Source organism: Xenopus laevis, chromosome 8L (genome assembly GCF_017654675.1).
Source record: "Xenopus laevis strain J_2021 chromosome 8L, Xenopus_laevis_v10.1, whole genome shotgun sequence".
Classification (NCBI taxonomy): Eukaryota; Metazoa; Chordata; class Amphibia; order Anura; family Pipidae; genus Xenopus; species Xenopus laevis.
In genome coordinates, this window is record NC_054385.1 from 92,272,753 (window position 1) to 92,288,535 (window position 15,783).

General features: G+C 38.5%; 1 protein-coding gene across 1 annotated transcript in view; it reads right to left on the reverse strand.

Moving 5' to 3' along the window:
• The window catches only part of mthfd1.L (methylenetetrahydrofolate dehydrogenase (NADP+ dependent) 1, methenyltetrahydrofolate cyclohydrolase, formyltetrahydrofolate synthetase L homeolog), a 35,237-nt gene that overhangs the window by 11,504 nt on the left and 7,950 nt on the right, over nt 1–15,783 (reverse strand). The window contains exons 4-16 of the mRNA NM_001087105.1: nt 15,697–15,750; nt 14,349–14,485; nt 13,713–13,813; nt 13,401–13,537; nt 12,329–12,440; nt 12,073–12,200; nt 11,369–11,466; nt 8,352–8,525; nt 6,135–6,271; nt 5,311–5,357; nt 3,743–3,850; nt 2,961–3,035; nt 1,011–1,113 (exon numbers count right to left, since the gene is read on the reverse strand). Of these exons, the coding sequence (NP_001080574.1) occupies nt 1,011–1,113; nt 2,961–3,035; nt 3,743–3,850; nt 5,311–5,357; nt 6,135–6,271; nt 8,352–8,525; nt 11,369–11,466; nt 12,073–12,200; nt 12,329–12,440; nt 13,401–13,537; nt 13,713–13,813; nt 14,349–14,485; nt 15,697–15,750 (1,411 nt within the window). The remainder of the gene's footprint in view (nt 1–1,010; nt 1,114–2,960; nt 3,036–3,742; nt 3,851–5,310; nt 5,358–6,134; nt 6,272–8,351; nt 8,526–11,368; nt 11,467–12,072; nt 12,201–12,328; nt 12,441–13,400; nt 13,538–13,712; nt 13,814–14,348; nt 14,486–15,696; nt 15,751–15,783) is intronic.

The following is a 15,783-nucleotide window of genomic DNA, read 5'->3' on the forward strand; positions in this document are numbered from 1 at the left end:
TCACTGTGACACCAAGGCTGCAGCTCCATATAAGTTGCATGGAGAAGTCAGCCTTTTTGCATCTCGGCTTATGCTGTTACGGCTTCCTGCAGACTGTCAGCGTCAAACCACACCCTGCTGTGGGGAAATTCTAGGGGTAAATAGATGTATTCAGCTTTGAGGATGGCCACATCACAGCTGCTGACAGCTGGAGACTAAATTCACTGCCAGAGCAAAAGCCAGTGCCATAGAAAATGTAAAACCTGCAGACCTTGCTATTAGAGAGAAATAATTTCCAGCATTCAAAGACAGCCGCAGAGTAGTATGCTACATCTTCCCATACTAGGCTTTCCACAAGGCTACAGATTTCCAGAACTAGATGTTTTCTTATGTAGTGCAGAGCAGGCACTGGTTTTATTCTACATATGGCTAGGCATAGAGCTGCTGCTTTTTTAGCCTACGCCTCCTGTTTTAGTTATTTATAACAGAAAAAAATAAAGCTATTCAGTTATTAAAGAAAAATAATGAAAACAGAAAGACAATTCCAAATCTGCCATCTGTTCCCACATACCAGCTGATTTTACACAGTAGAATAATCACTAATTTCAATTATGCATGTAACGAACTTATTTAAAGCATTTCTGTCTATACTGTTACACAAAGGTCAACACAATGAGTAAGAAGCACTATGTGGAGTGGACACCCAAGAGACTTCCAACCACCCATATTATTATATCCAGATCTCCAAGTTAAAGGGATACTATAGCTGTGATGCTAGTGATCTGCTTTAGGGCTGCCTGAAAGGGTGCCTACTGTGGAACATATTTACATTTTATGAATTGTATTTCAACAGTTGGCATGTTACAGTCTGAAATACATCATTTTATATTGGGCCTTCACTCTTACATCATAGCCCAGGCCCCCACCACCTCTACAATACAAAGCAATGTGTTAGTAGTATGGTACTGAAGAGGTTAATAACTGGGTGCCCATATTACAGGTAGGGCTCTTTCAGCACATTTATCTTGTACCTCTCTGCCATGTGATGGTGTCTGGGTCAATATCCAGCCTGACAAACTTGTTTATTTCTTCCTCTGTTAAAGCCGCAGGGTCTGTTTTCTCAATGCCCAGCCTCTGTGCAAATGAAGTTAGAGAAGAACATTGAAAACAATTGGATTGCACAAATTAAATTTACCATCTGGTCCATACTTTTGGCACTGCCTTTTCGAAGAATAAAATGATACAATGCAAAATGAAAAGTCCTGACCGATTTCATTCAATACAAGATTACTGCCAGGAAAGACAGATCACTGAAACACACTCCTTTTCTAAATATAGGCTGGAAAAACATAGCATAGAAATAAACCCCAAGATTTTAATCGGAAATGTACAAATACAGTCTGGGTGAAGCTGTGGAAATTACTTGGTGACCACTATGCATCAAAAAACCTACTGCAACTGCAGGTCGTTAGATTTTGTACTGATACACAATCCAAATGAAAGATTAATTTATTTTTAGTCTAATTCAATGCCAAAATAAAACTCAGACTGAGCTAAAGGTGCCTGCCAAATAAGCTTTCTAGAAAGGCATCTGCAGAACATATACTGATCATGAAGAGCAGAATTACAGAACAAATTACAGAGGCTGTTATTGCTCTGTGCACATTAAATGCAATTCGCCCGGAATGATTGGCAGTTTCACTTGCTCTACTCAATGCTCCATGTGATCACTACACTGTTTGCCTTTGGTGTGACATAGATCGCTTCCGTATTAAACAGCTCTAGGGGCCTAAAGAACAAACAAGCTCCATTTTAATCTGGTGACTCACTGTATAATCACCAGCAGATATCATGAAATCTATTTTAGTCATCCTGCCCATGAATTACAAAAGGAGAACACACGGCATTTAACGCAAACAAAGTAATGAGAGCTCACTGCGATTTATTTTGGAGGATGTGTGCTTGCATTTGTAAAATTGCTCTACTGACGGGCAAAACTAATCCTAAGAGCACATGCTTAAAGGATAAGAAAAATCGTTTCACACTTGGGGGTGCCAAATGTTAGGCACCCCCAAGTGAATGTATCTACTTACCTGAAACCCTGGGCCAGTGCTCCTATCAGCAGAAACCTGCCCGGGGTTATTCCAGTGAGCACCACAGAGCGATCCTCTTTCGGCTTCTTCTTTCTTCTCGCGGCTGCACATGCACATTAGAGTGAAAAGCCAAACTATTTCATTCTACTGCACATGCGTCTGCCCCGGGAAATTTAAAGCAAGAAGAAGCCGGAAGAGGAGCGCTCCGTGGTGCTAGGTGCAGTTTTCTGCTCATAGGAGCTCCGGTCCGGGGTTTCAGGTAAGTAAATAGATTCACTTGGGGGTGCCTAACATTTGGCACCTCCAAGGGTGAAAGGACTTTCCTTCTCCTTTAAGGGCTAGGTTTTTGAAAGGCTCCACAGAGCAGCAGTTGTATTCAAAGAGAAAGAAAAAAAGCTCAACTGTATCTCCCCTACTTCTAAAAAAAAGAGTGACAAGGCACGATGTGTCAGGAACCACAGGCTGGATAACACACATTCTGCCCAGATGAAAGCTATATCTGTTTCACCAACTGGGACAGTCATATATAAGGCAGAAAACACAGTCTTCAACACAGCAAATTTTGATAAAGGGCAAAAGGACCTGAGGGGGGGGGGACTTAAAACACTAAAGAATGCAAAAGAGGTAGAGGTAAAGCACTTATAAATAAAATATTGAGGAAATCCAAAGAAGGGGGGGGGGCAAACATATGATCCACTGGTGAAGAAACACCTTTCACAACTCAGCCTGCCACTGAAGTGAATGCAATTGCTCTAAGCCTCAGTCTGCACATTTAAATGAGAAAAATGGCCACCTCATCAGTTTTCAGTTAGACTGAGGGAACACACGTGTGAGTGCTCAGTGTGAATGACAGATAATGTTTTTTTTTATTACATTGTATATGCTTACCCGAAGTCTTCTGATCTGAATATCTGAGAATTTCCGAACTCCGTTGTTGGAAGGAACTAGCCGGCTATACAATGCCTACAGCAGAGACAAAGACAAAAAAGTAAATAAAAATAAAAAAAAGGTAAAAAAATAAACAAAAAAACAAGTGACTTTCTGGCTTGCACAAAGAATCATTTTTCTTTATTGGAAAGAATTCCAGCTGGCCATGAACAATTGATACTTCTGATATGCTACGGTTCTATTTGTTTGGCCCAGTGAATCATTACAAGTCTTTAGTACAGCAACTTTGTGCAGCATTGAAGAGACTAATCAAGATCCGACAGATCACTAAAATTACATCCCAAGCTCACTTGTATGTCTAAATGGTCTAGCAGTCAATATAAGTCAATTGACCAATCAAATTTAAATGGTCAGTGTTGTAAGCAGGTTAATAAGCCATATACTTGGAGAGCAGCTAGGGCTCGCCTAAAGGTTGCAGCACCAAGTGATTACTGTGCAAAAAGGCAAATCCTTTTCTTTGCCTTTAGTTAGACATATAACAGAAAACATGTTTTATAGGCTCTTCAGAGCAAAAAGCCTAAAACACAAAAGGTAAATATGAGAGGAACTGCCATTCCTTGTGACAGACAGCAAGTTTGAAGTAGTTTGCTCCTCCTGCTATCTGCTGCCTTATAGGCCAGGAAAATGTATCTAAATATAGTAGTGGAGAGGGATCAGTAATGGAACATGCTCTACAAGCTGGGAATTTAAAATTGTACACACAAGCACACAAGGCTTCCCACCTTGTCAGACTGTGTCAGTTCATGGAAGATACGGGCATCAATAGCAGCAGCAACCAGATTGTTGGCAGCAGTGATGGCATGGATATCCCCGGTTAGGTGAAGGTTAAACTAAAATAAAGGGAATAAAAGCAAAAAAAAATTTTAAACACAAGAGTTTTTGAGACTTCAGACAAGGGAATTTTAAAATGTTACCCTGGTATACCTCCAGGCTGGGCCAACCATTCATGAAACCATGGGACAGCACTAGGGATGCATGGAATACACTTTTATTGAATCTGGCTAAATATAAAATTCAAAGGATTCAGAGGAATAGCAAACCATTTGCAAATGTAAATTAGATTTTAAGGATTTGGATTTGGTTCGATCATATACTTTGGTTTTGCTGAATTGGAATCCTGCAGAATATAAGGCTATAATGCGGCTGAAATCTCGGATTTAATGCTTCTCTAGACAGACTATATTAACAGTTATCCTGCATACTAGTTTAATGGACTGTACCTGAAGCACCCCTGAGCATTGTCTGCACCATCAATGGGTTCAAATAGCAGGTACAATCTACAACAACAGCCTGTATGTGTGTTTCAGTTGTTCTGCTTATTTTATTGTGCTGTAGAACTTGATATTGCTTAGTAAAATAGCAGTATGTTTCGCACAAGACACAGTAATTTCCAGAGTAGCCGTGGGCTTCAAATTGCTGTTTATTATCACCGCTACAAATCATTTCGATATCATTTATTAAATCCTTTAATGTGAAGACTGAGTTTAACAATCAAAATCCTAGCCCACAAGAAAATGAAAAATGAGTTCCAACAATAGTTTTCTCTTCTTCGTTATGTTTTATCACATGTGGCAGTCAGATACAATACACACTTTTACAAAGCCAACAAAAAGATGAAATAAATCAAATCCCAGCATAGATTTGGAAGGCTTTTGATCATATCTTTGACTTCTGAGAATTGCTATGTGTGCTAGAACTGAGAATTTTGCCTACTGTTCAGCCCTTTTAATCACCAAGCATCAGACTGCTTTTAGCACGCTTCTCCACCCCTACTAGCTGAAATGACTCAGGGTTGTCTAATTGGTGAACAAGAAGTCAATCCATGCTGTATGGCCCATTACATAAAAAAGGCCTGGGTAACCTGGGAGCAGGGGAGAATTGTGGGGCCAAAGTTCTTCACTGTGTATCCCAATACAATATTGTACAGGTATACGATCCGTTAACAGACAACCTGTTATCCAGAAAGCTCAAAATTACGGAAAGCCCTTCTCCCATAGTCTCAATTTTATAATATTTTCAACAACTATTTCCTTTTTCTCTGTAATAAGAAAAACAAAATACCTTGGACTTGATCTTAACTAAAATATGATTAATCCTTATTAAAAGCAAAACCAGCCTATTGGGTTTATTTAATGTTTACATGATTTTCAAGTAGACTTAAGGTATAAAGATCCAAATTACAGAAAGATCCGGAAACCCCCAGGTCCAGCGCATTCTCGATAACAGGTCCCATACCTGTACTCTGTTTACCTTTGAAATACAAAACAGTAGTGCTGCATTTGATACATACCTCTTCCATTGGGATGACCTGGGAATATCCTCCTCCTGCTGCTCCTCCTGTTAGATTTTAGAGAAATAAAATGTGCACTGATTACATTTATGAGAATTGGAAAGGGCTGTTCTTGTTACTCATTAGCTGTAATGCTTCCGTTGGCAGAACATCAATATGCAATGTACGATTTATGTCCATAAAACTAAATAAGCTGTGAGTGCACAAAGTACCCGTTTAGACTGAGAAATTAAAATATTATTAATATGTAAGGAAAAACAAGCACTCAATAGGTAGTGAACAGATAGAATTTAAGGGCAAATACATTCCTGACCGTGTCATAATGTATTGGTATCTTAAAGCCTCTGATTAAACTTAAAACGGTCAAATTGATTACAATGACAGATGTATCAGAGTGAGCTTACTTGTCTGATCTAATGACACAGCACAAGCAGTTTCTTGCCAAGAAAAACACCGTTCACATTTTGAGGCCTGTATCGTAATGCAAAAATCCTGGATTTTTCATAGTTCAACCGCATCCAGTTCCTTCTATGGCACAGTGGTTGTTCCAGGTTTGATTCTGATCAGGGCATTACTTGCAGGGGTTTGTAAGTTTTCTAACACATACAGGCTTCAGATAAAACAGATCCTGGTATGTATGTATGTATGTATGTATGTATGTATGTATGTATGTACGTATGTGTGCCTGTACAGTAGTAGTCTTGTAATCGTAAAGATTGCACTGGGACTGAAGTGAATGAGGACCAATCTCTTTATAGCAATGGAACATTATATAAACACTATATAAAACAATTCATATTATCTGGAGTGTTTCATTAACTTGCCTTTAATCCCAAATGTTGGTCCTTGTGATGGCTGCCTAACACAGGCAAACACATTTAGGTTGAGATGAGCGCCGAGGGCTTGCACTAAGCCAATTGTGGTGGTACTCTTCCCTTCTCCCAGAGGAGTTGGAGTTATTCTGTGAACAAGAGTAACACAAGACAGTCTGCTTTATTTGCATATCTGTATAAACATGTGGGGAAGTTAGTGGCCCAATAATATACCAAAATGTCAAAAAGGCATTATAAAACAAATCCGACTGAAAAAAACACCCCGTGTTCAAGTTACGGAACCCACTCTATATACTGACAAATATTTATTGTTTCTAAAATCTGTAAACAGGGAGTAGATCTGAGTCAGGGGTTCAGTCGACAGACTCATTCAGGGAAATCTCGAAAATTTCTGTTAATTTGGACGTCCACCACCCAAAAACAGTTTTTTGCAAAATAAATAAAGTTGTTATTCTAAGCTACTTTCCAATGTATATTAACTAATTGCCAATCGACAAATCTTCCCTACTGCGGGCGACTGATGCATTCCTGGAGGCAAGAATGTGAATCGCACGCGGGATGGCATACGTATCGAAGTTGCGTCACAAGGAAACTTCAGGCAACTTCGGAAAATGAAGCGACATGTATGCCACCACCCTAAGGCTGTCTGTTTGAATTCTTTTCACTCCTGTCTCTAACTGCTGAAACAACGTTACTGATTAAAAAGATTCAATAGACCTGAAAAAAAAATCTAAATCGTGTTACACTGTTTTAAGACTCAAATCCAGAAAACAGTGGATAAGGAAAAAACGAATACTATTTTCTAGTGTTGTGCGGGCTGGCCCGAAATCCATCGGTCGGGTGGGTTCGGGCCGGCTCCTTCAGGTCCAAATTAAGCTCTTCTCCCGTGACCTAGCGCTGTCTGCTTCCGGCACCTAAATTTATAGACTTTCGCCGCCCCGCCCCCACTTTGTGACAACACTGCAGGACGGTCTATAAATAGAGGGGGGGAATAACGGGCCGGATACGGATAAGGAGGGGGTGGGTTAGAATTTCTTGACCTGCACACCACTACTTTTCTCAATAGCAATTACAGGAATAAAACAATGCAAATATTTATTTACAGGAATGGTGAAATCACTGAAGGGTTGCTAAAAGTTAGGTGCACTACATAGTGACAAGCAGAAGAGAGGAATGCTCCGTGGAGAAGAAACCAGGGCTGGGGCAGTTTTCTGGTAAAAGGAGCACCATTCTGGGGTTATCAGGTAATTAAAGCCTTTCCTTCTCCTTCCTTCTCCTTTAATGAATGTATATTGAAGAGTTGCTTGGGCTTACTTATAAAAAAAGTTTTTGGGTGAAGATTCCCAATCTCCCTGTAGTTTATTACTTAACCTCAACTGTAAACGCTAAGGCGCATAATTAGTAGTGCTATTAATGAATATGCAATTTTAATAAGCATATTAGCAAACTCATGTAGTTTGCAGGAATACCTCAGATTATAAGTAGAGACTGCAACTGGCAATGTTACCAATTCATTCAATAAGAGTTGAATGAACTATTAACTTTAAACAATACACAGATTTTTGTTCTGTTTTAGCTCTAAAATCAGCTCAGAATGATAAAAAGACGACTGATCTTTTGGTCCATAGTTAAGTTTTATTCTCAAGTCTCTAAATTAAGAACATATTTGTACTGCTATTTTGAGCATTTATATATTTAATTGGGAACAGCCTTTTGTCTTGCCTCTGTTGTTTACAAAGCACCATAGCAGCAGCAATTGTAGTGCTAATTAGTTAAATATTGCTGCTGTCTAAAGAGAAGCTGTGCATACTGAACCCAGTCCCACCAATGCATTAGCACAACAAAACCCACCAAAAAATTTCCACCAATGGGAACATCCAGTAGCTGGTAGCCCAATTAGATGACATTGCTTAGGCAAAGGGAGCACAAACCAATGTATTTCGCCTGTCAATCAAAATCTGACTCCTGCAGGAAGAGTAACTTGATTATTTCAGAAAGAGTGCAGAATTTATTATTCTTATTTGCATTAGGTGAAGCGTATATTATATTTTCAATCACACAAGAGTTTATCTTTATGTCAGACTCTTTTCCCAACCTCTTTTCATACAACCCAATCTATAGTAACCCTTGGAAATCTAATACAAACATTAGGTTAATTTGTAGCAAAGCATCCAAATGCCACAGAAATCAAAGAATAAAACCTCTTACCCAGTTACAACAACGTATTTGCCATCCTCTCGGTTTTGCAGCCGCTTGAGCGTGGACAGTAGAACTTTGGCCTTAGTCTGACCATATAATTCTACCTCTTGCGAAAGTAAACCAATTTCTTCAGAAATTTTTGCAATAGGTTTCGGAATGCAAGAACGAGAAATTTCAATGTCACTGGAAGAAAGGGAAAGAATATATGAGGTCCTTGCATAGAGACATAAAACATTAAAACGTACATTAGAATTTGACTGAACCAATATATGTGTTTTTTTTTGTCACATATGTAAAAAAACATATCTTGAAAGTTCCAAATTAGAAGATGGCCACCTCCATTTTAAGCTTTAAAGATTTCCTTTTATCTCTGCAACAATAAAACTAAGCTGAATAAATCCATATTGGTGGCAATACAATCCTAATGGGCTTATTTAATGTTTAAATGTGTTAAATAGCCTTGAGGTATGTTGATCCAAATAATAGTAAAAACCCTCATCCATAAATCCCCAGATCCCAATTATTCCACATAACAGATACCACACCTGTACTCCATTACAATTTTTGAACATTTTAAATCATTTCCTAGAGGGGAACCTTTAGTTTTACTGCAGGCACAAGTCACTGGTGAAGAGAGAATCCTCTAACTACCAAAGAAAGTATTTTTTGATTCCTGGCAGTTACAGCAAGTAAGAGATGGGTGCTGTGTAGGCAAAAGGTTAAAAGGAGACACAATGTGGGGTGCTAAAAGCAACTGTCACCAAGCATGTTCTTTTTACTTGGGCTGGTTCTTCAATTTGGTAAAATAAGCACCATTTTTCTTACCTCCCAGACATCACCTGCTTGGCATTGCACAGTACATTTTCGACATTATTCCACTGCACACAGTAACTAAAAGGTAGCTAAAATGGCAGCACAGCAAGGTATATTCTATTCCTAGGCTCAGGGCTGGGGAGTCGGTACATAAATCCCTCAATTCAGACTCCTTATTTTATGGTACCTCTGACTCCAACTCCTCTGTTTTCAAAGGTACAGTAACACCAAAAACTGAAAGTGTATCATATTAATTAAAATATAATGTACTGTTGCTCTGTACTGATAAAACGGACGTGTTTGCTTCAGAAAGACTACTATAGTTAATATAAATAAGCTGCTGTGTAGCCATGGGGGCAACCATTCACACTGGGAAAAAGGAGAAAAGGCACAGGTTACATAGCACATAACAGATAAGCCCTGTCCAATACAATGGTGTTTTATCTGTTATGTAACCTGTGCATACACACAGCTTTTACCAGTACATGCGAACAGTATATTATATGTTAATTACTTTAAGATGCTTTTATTTTTGGTGTTACTGTTCCTGTAATATACTAATGTATTTCCATGTTAAGTAAACAACATACAAGGCATTTTATCTCTGCCAAAGCTCAAAAATATAAACCACACGCTTTACTAATTCCAAAACAAAATCAGTTAAAACTATATAAAGCAAAAACAACTGGAAAACCTAAAACAACTTTTATATATTAAAAGGGTTGTTCACCTTCCAATCGTCATAGACACATGGTACAATGGATGATAGCCGGATCAACATCAGCGGTGGAGCCAAATAAGTAAAAATAGGCTTTATTAAACCATATTAAAATTGTCAGTACAAGCAGGCAAGGAGATACAGCTTGACGCTTTTCGTGACTAATACGTCACTTCATCAGAAGCTTGTTCACCTTCCAAACACTTTTTTCAGTTCAGTTCTTTTCAGATTGTTCCCCAGAAACAAATACTTTTTTCCAATAACTTTCCATTATTTATTTTTTTACGGTTTTCCCAAAATCTAAATTCAAAGCTTAAGGTTTGTCTCTGGTGTTTGAATCTGGCAGCTCAGTAATTCAGGTGCAGATTCTGAACTGCTACAATTTTGCAACATTGAGTTGATACATTTCTCAGCAGCATCTCTGGAGTATTAGCAACTATTGTATCAATTCTAACAGCTGCCTGTAATTCGGCTCAGCAGGGACAAAGATAAGTATGTATCCACTAAACATATCAATTTAGAACAGTTTACAGGGTCAGCGACCCCCCCCTCCCAGAGCTGCTTTACAAGGTGAAAAATTACACTTTACACTTCAATATTAGAAAAACGGTGACACATAGAAATTAGAAAGTAATTGGAAAAAGTCATTATTTCTGGTGATCTATCTGAAAACAACTACTTGTTTGAAGGTGAACCACCCCTTTAATTAAACCTGCCATATAGATGTAGAATAGCTGTTATAAATACAATCCAAAATTAACTAAACAGAATTGCTTCTGCCATATCTTCCTTTATAGAAGCCCTTAAATCGGATTTGATTATTTTCAGTCGAAAACAAGAGCTACAAAGCAGGAAGTAGTGTTCTGGCTATTATGTTAAGACATCCTGTCACTCCAGCCTTTATACATTACATTTTTGCCCAACTATATTAGAAAGATTTTTTTTTTATTTTGCACAGCCTGTTTACCCAGTTTTTATTTTTACACTGAACTATTCTTTTAAAGTTATTAGGAGTTAGTTGGAGTCAGTACATTTTTGTAACTCAGACTGCAGATACCCAAAATTGCTCCTGACTCCACAACTCCAATTCCACAGAGAAGTAAAGCTTAACTAAAGAAGTATCTAGAAATGTTATACATTACGTTTTGAATTTTCTGCTTGATAATTTGCAACAACTCCTAAGCTTAGCTTCTCAGAGCCCACTGAGCATGTGAGTGTCACAGACACTTTCCAAGATGGTGACCCCCTGTGACAAGTTTGAAGTTCTGGATCATTGCTGCTATTGACAAGCTGAAACTTTACGCTGGTGCAACAAGTTCGGTATGTAAAATATGGCATTTTTAGCCATATTAATTGTTAGGGTTTAGTTCTCCTTTAAAAGAACTTACATCCTGGTGGGGAAAAAAAATCAGTAATAAGATTCAATGAACATGAATCTGTAGCATCAGATCAGATATATGGAATAAAGCACATATCCACCTACACTGCTCATTACCTGGGAACTGGAACCTTCAGGTGCAGCTTGTTGTACTCTATGTTCCATTTGTGAGGCTGGAATTGGACAAGGTATCGTTTTGCACTTTCCACTGTATTCTAAAAGAAATACAATAGGGAGAAGCAATTTCTTTCTGAATAGCTCATAGCTGCAGAGAGCAAGCTAGCAGGCTGTAAACTAGTAAAAACATTTTTTACGGGAGTAGAACTGGTGTATGTAATGACAAATAAAGCAGAACATTTGCATAAATACCTTTTCAAGGAAAAAAACGTGTAAACAATAGTCTACACTTTGACTACTTTTTGTAAAGCTAGATGCAAGCTGTGATTGTCACTGCTAGAAGGCATCTTATAATAGTCAAAATAGTTCAAAGAACAGCATTCTAAATATGTGCAAAAACGTGGTTTATTAGTGCCACAAACCATGCAAATGTTAAGAGCTGCTCACCAAGCCATTTACCAATGTTTTGTTACATTGTTTCTTCTTTGTGAAGGTACAAGGAATGTGAATATTTACAATCTTGGTGCTTGATTCTCTCAAACACCAAAGATCAGACTATAAGATCAAAGGTGCAGATCACAGTTTACAGTGAACTTTTAATTCACTAATGTTGCAAAATGTATTCCATTATAAACAAATATTTCTGCATGAGCCAGTATTGTGTATGGACTCTAGTGCCCCTCAGTTTCCCATGATTCACCAACCTCCATTAGCATAGCTACAGTCATAGGGCCAACCCCGCCTGGGACTGGAGTGATGTAAGAGGCCTTTTCCTTAGCTTCTACATAAGCAACATCTCCCACTACTCGCTTTCCAGATGGTTTATTTGGGTCTGAAAGAAGGAGGGTTTTTTTTGTCAAAGACGCGCAAAAAAGCAATGCTCCAGGAAAATTACTTAATGGTAAATTATAGCCTACTAACAGCCAACACTCGAACTCCATAAAGAATATTCATAAATACCTGGGACATAATTGATTCCGCAGTCTATGACAATGGCACCAGGCTTGATCCAGTCACCTTTAACCATTTCTGGCTTCCCAGCTCCAACAACCAAAATGTCTGCTCTGCTTACCTGGAAGATGTGTTTGGAGAACAGGACAGTGTTAAACATTTTTAATACAAATAACTGGCCAGTAGGGGGAGGAGGGCAGAGGCGCAACCGTTGACCCAACTTCAGAGGCGCAACCGTTGACCCAACCTCAGAGGCGCAACCGTTGACCACAACCTCATAGCTGCAACTGTTGACCCAACTTCAGAGGTGCAACCGCTCACCCAACTTCTGAGTAGGGGCTAGTGGTCTGTGTTACCCTTGAATGGACTTTAGCTACTCTGCCAAAGGTAGTTTCAAAAATCACATTGTCCAGAGTAAACATCCAACACACGATCAACTCCTTGGTTCCCCCAGCCTATCAGAAGCAGCTTTGGGTCTTACATAGCTTAAAATGCATGACTAAAGCAAAAGGGAAGCAAAGGGATGACACAAATGTGGAGCATTTACAACACAAGCACTGTATATGTTTTCTTGTAATAAAGGTATTTTAAACTAAGCATCGCTAAGACACATGAGTACTAGTCTTTTTTCAGCCAAGTTCTGGAAAACGTACAAAAAATAGTAAAATCCATTTTAATGGCACTGGCAAACAGGGCGATCTCAGGCACTTATCCACAGCATTTTTTCCACTCTATAAATATAATATCATAAACCCCAATATTGAGCTCTATTTCTTGAAAGAACCAGCACAAATGCTTGTGATGTAATTCTCGCATGGAAACATGAAGATCACTTGATCGCTAGCTGTGCTAGTGCTTTCATGAAATTTTCATAGATGCAATGGAGAGAATTTGGGGCTGTCTTTATGCTATGAAAAAGTAAAAAATGTAGCAGTCAATGGATTTGCTCATTGTTCCCTTGCATTCAACTTGCTTGAATAATACTGCCAATAGTAGAAATGTTTAACATGTAATGCAATCATCTGCAGCACACAGGCTTTACACTGGAGCAGGTAAATCTCATATTAAGCAGTGCATGTACCTCTTCATTGAGGGATGCTGTCTTGGAGTGGCAGGTTGTGACTGTAGCGTGATTCCACAGTAGCAGGTCATGCATCGGAGCACCAACAATCTTACTGCGCCCAATAACTACCGCCCTTTTCCCTGGAATCTGAACACCTGCAGGTGGAAACAGCAACAAATCACTTGTTAATAAACCAATTTAGATAAAAGTATATGTTAAACTGGCATAATAGCTATTTTAGCACAGCTTCCATATACATTATCGGAATACTGATCTGTCTTTTGCTACGATCAATTTCACCTAGTAAAAAATGTAATTAATACACTTCACCTGTTTGTTTGATAAGGTCCATGCAGCCCTTTGGAGTACAAGGTATAAAGCAGTCGCCAAGATCACCCCGGGCAAGTTTTCCAGCATTTATACTAGTTAACCTATTAAAAAAGTACAACGCATCTGTTATGGAACACAAGTCTGCTTCATCTGTAAATTATCTATCTAGCCCAACAAGTGCCAAAATGATACCAACTGTAACAGAGCAGAGAAGAAAATATTTGCACCACTGAACAGGGGTCCTCAGACCTAGAGTTGCCAGTGGTACAGGTAAATTACTATAACAAAGAAAAACTCCTAGTCAAAAATTTTTTTGTACTAGTCTGGTTTTAAGGATAATTACAGATTTGCCTTTTGACGCCATTGGAATCCCTTTGCTAAACTCTCAGATACCTCTTGTGCCTCATGCCACAGACTTTAATGGAATCTACCTATAACTACACTAGCAGAGGTGATTTCAGAGAGTTCTGTAGGAGCAAGAATACACTGCACCTGAATATTTCTATGCACAGAGTTTTGTAAAACAGTCATTGCTATGATACAGATACTGTAATATATTCACATGAGGATGTAAAAAATACTTTGCAGCTACTTCGCATCAAGGACTCAACAAAATGATCAGGAAGGAAAACTAACCCATCCACATCTTTGGCAGGTGATACTGCATTGGTGACTTTTTCAGTGTTGATTGGATGATCAGAATCCAAAGGCAACTGTACAATCATCCCGTGATATGCGGGATCCTCATTTATGGACATTATCTTGCTCAGTACCTGTTAAGAACAGTTCAATATTATTAATACAATAAAATATGCCTTTATATTTGAGTTGGTCTAAATGTAAGAGAATGACACACCGACCCAAAAATCCATCAAAGATAAATAATGGCACAAAAAACAATGCACATTATAAAAGTGCCCAAAACATAAATGGGCTTTTAGGGTTTTTATAAAGGAAAAAAAAAAAAATCAGCACAACCTGCCAAGTACAAGCGGAATATCCCTGCACGTTTATTAAAGAGATACTGACACCTGAAATTAAACTTTTTTTTACATCTATTATAATATTGGCTTTGCAAGCTACTTACAACTTTGCCATAAAGTATTTGCATGATGCTTTTACATTACCTGTCTGATCCCCCATGTTCCTGTATGAGGGGGCTGCCATATTTGTGCAGCAGGAGTCCGTTAGCATTAGAAACTGTAACTAACAGGCTGAGATGGGACAGTTAGGTTTGCAAAGTCAGAGTGTCAGAGAGTCAGAGAGTCAGGCTTAGGAACTTCAGCTAACAATTATATACAAAAACAAACCTCTCAGCAAAAAATGATCAACATGACCTATAGGTAACATTTAATGTACATTCATATGCTAAAATTCATTTTTTAGTGTCAGTATCACTTTAAATGCAAGAATTTAACGTTTTGGGGAACAACCCTTCATCAGACATATGTGTGTGTGTTGCTATGATTTTTGCTTTTATGTACAAGATTTGAGGATTTCAATCCCTCTTGGTGTGCTGACAGAAATAAGAAGGAAATGTCAGAGTGTGCAGGTGAGTATTTCTTAATACTATTAGGGTTTCTAAACCCTGAGAAATCTGGTGGGACATTCGTGGAATATTTTTCTTCATAGTAGCTGCAACTAAATAAACCTGTCACCACACACATCCCATTGTAACCAAAATAATCCTCAACAGCATGGCACACCTGCCCAAAACCAGAGACTAGCATGCTGTCAGGTGATAATTGTTCATGTATGCATCTAATGTTCATGTATGCATCTATGCATCTAATGCATAGTTATCACTAGTGCTGACAAATCTAGTATTACTTAAGTTAACAATCAATAACAAACACTCTAGCCCACATCCTTCCAATCATATATAATAAATATGATTTAACTTATTAAGGGTTCAGCAGTTGAAGTATTTCGGTTTTCCACAAGATTTTAACAATGCAGTGAATAAGCATTTGGGATATCTCACCTCGGCTTCTGTGGCAGTCTTCGGCAGCTTCACATGGCTGGCACTGATCCCAATCTAACAAATAAAAAAATTAGCACTGCAGTAGAT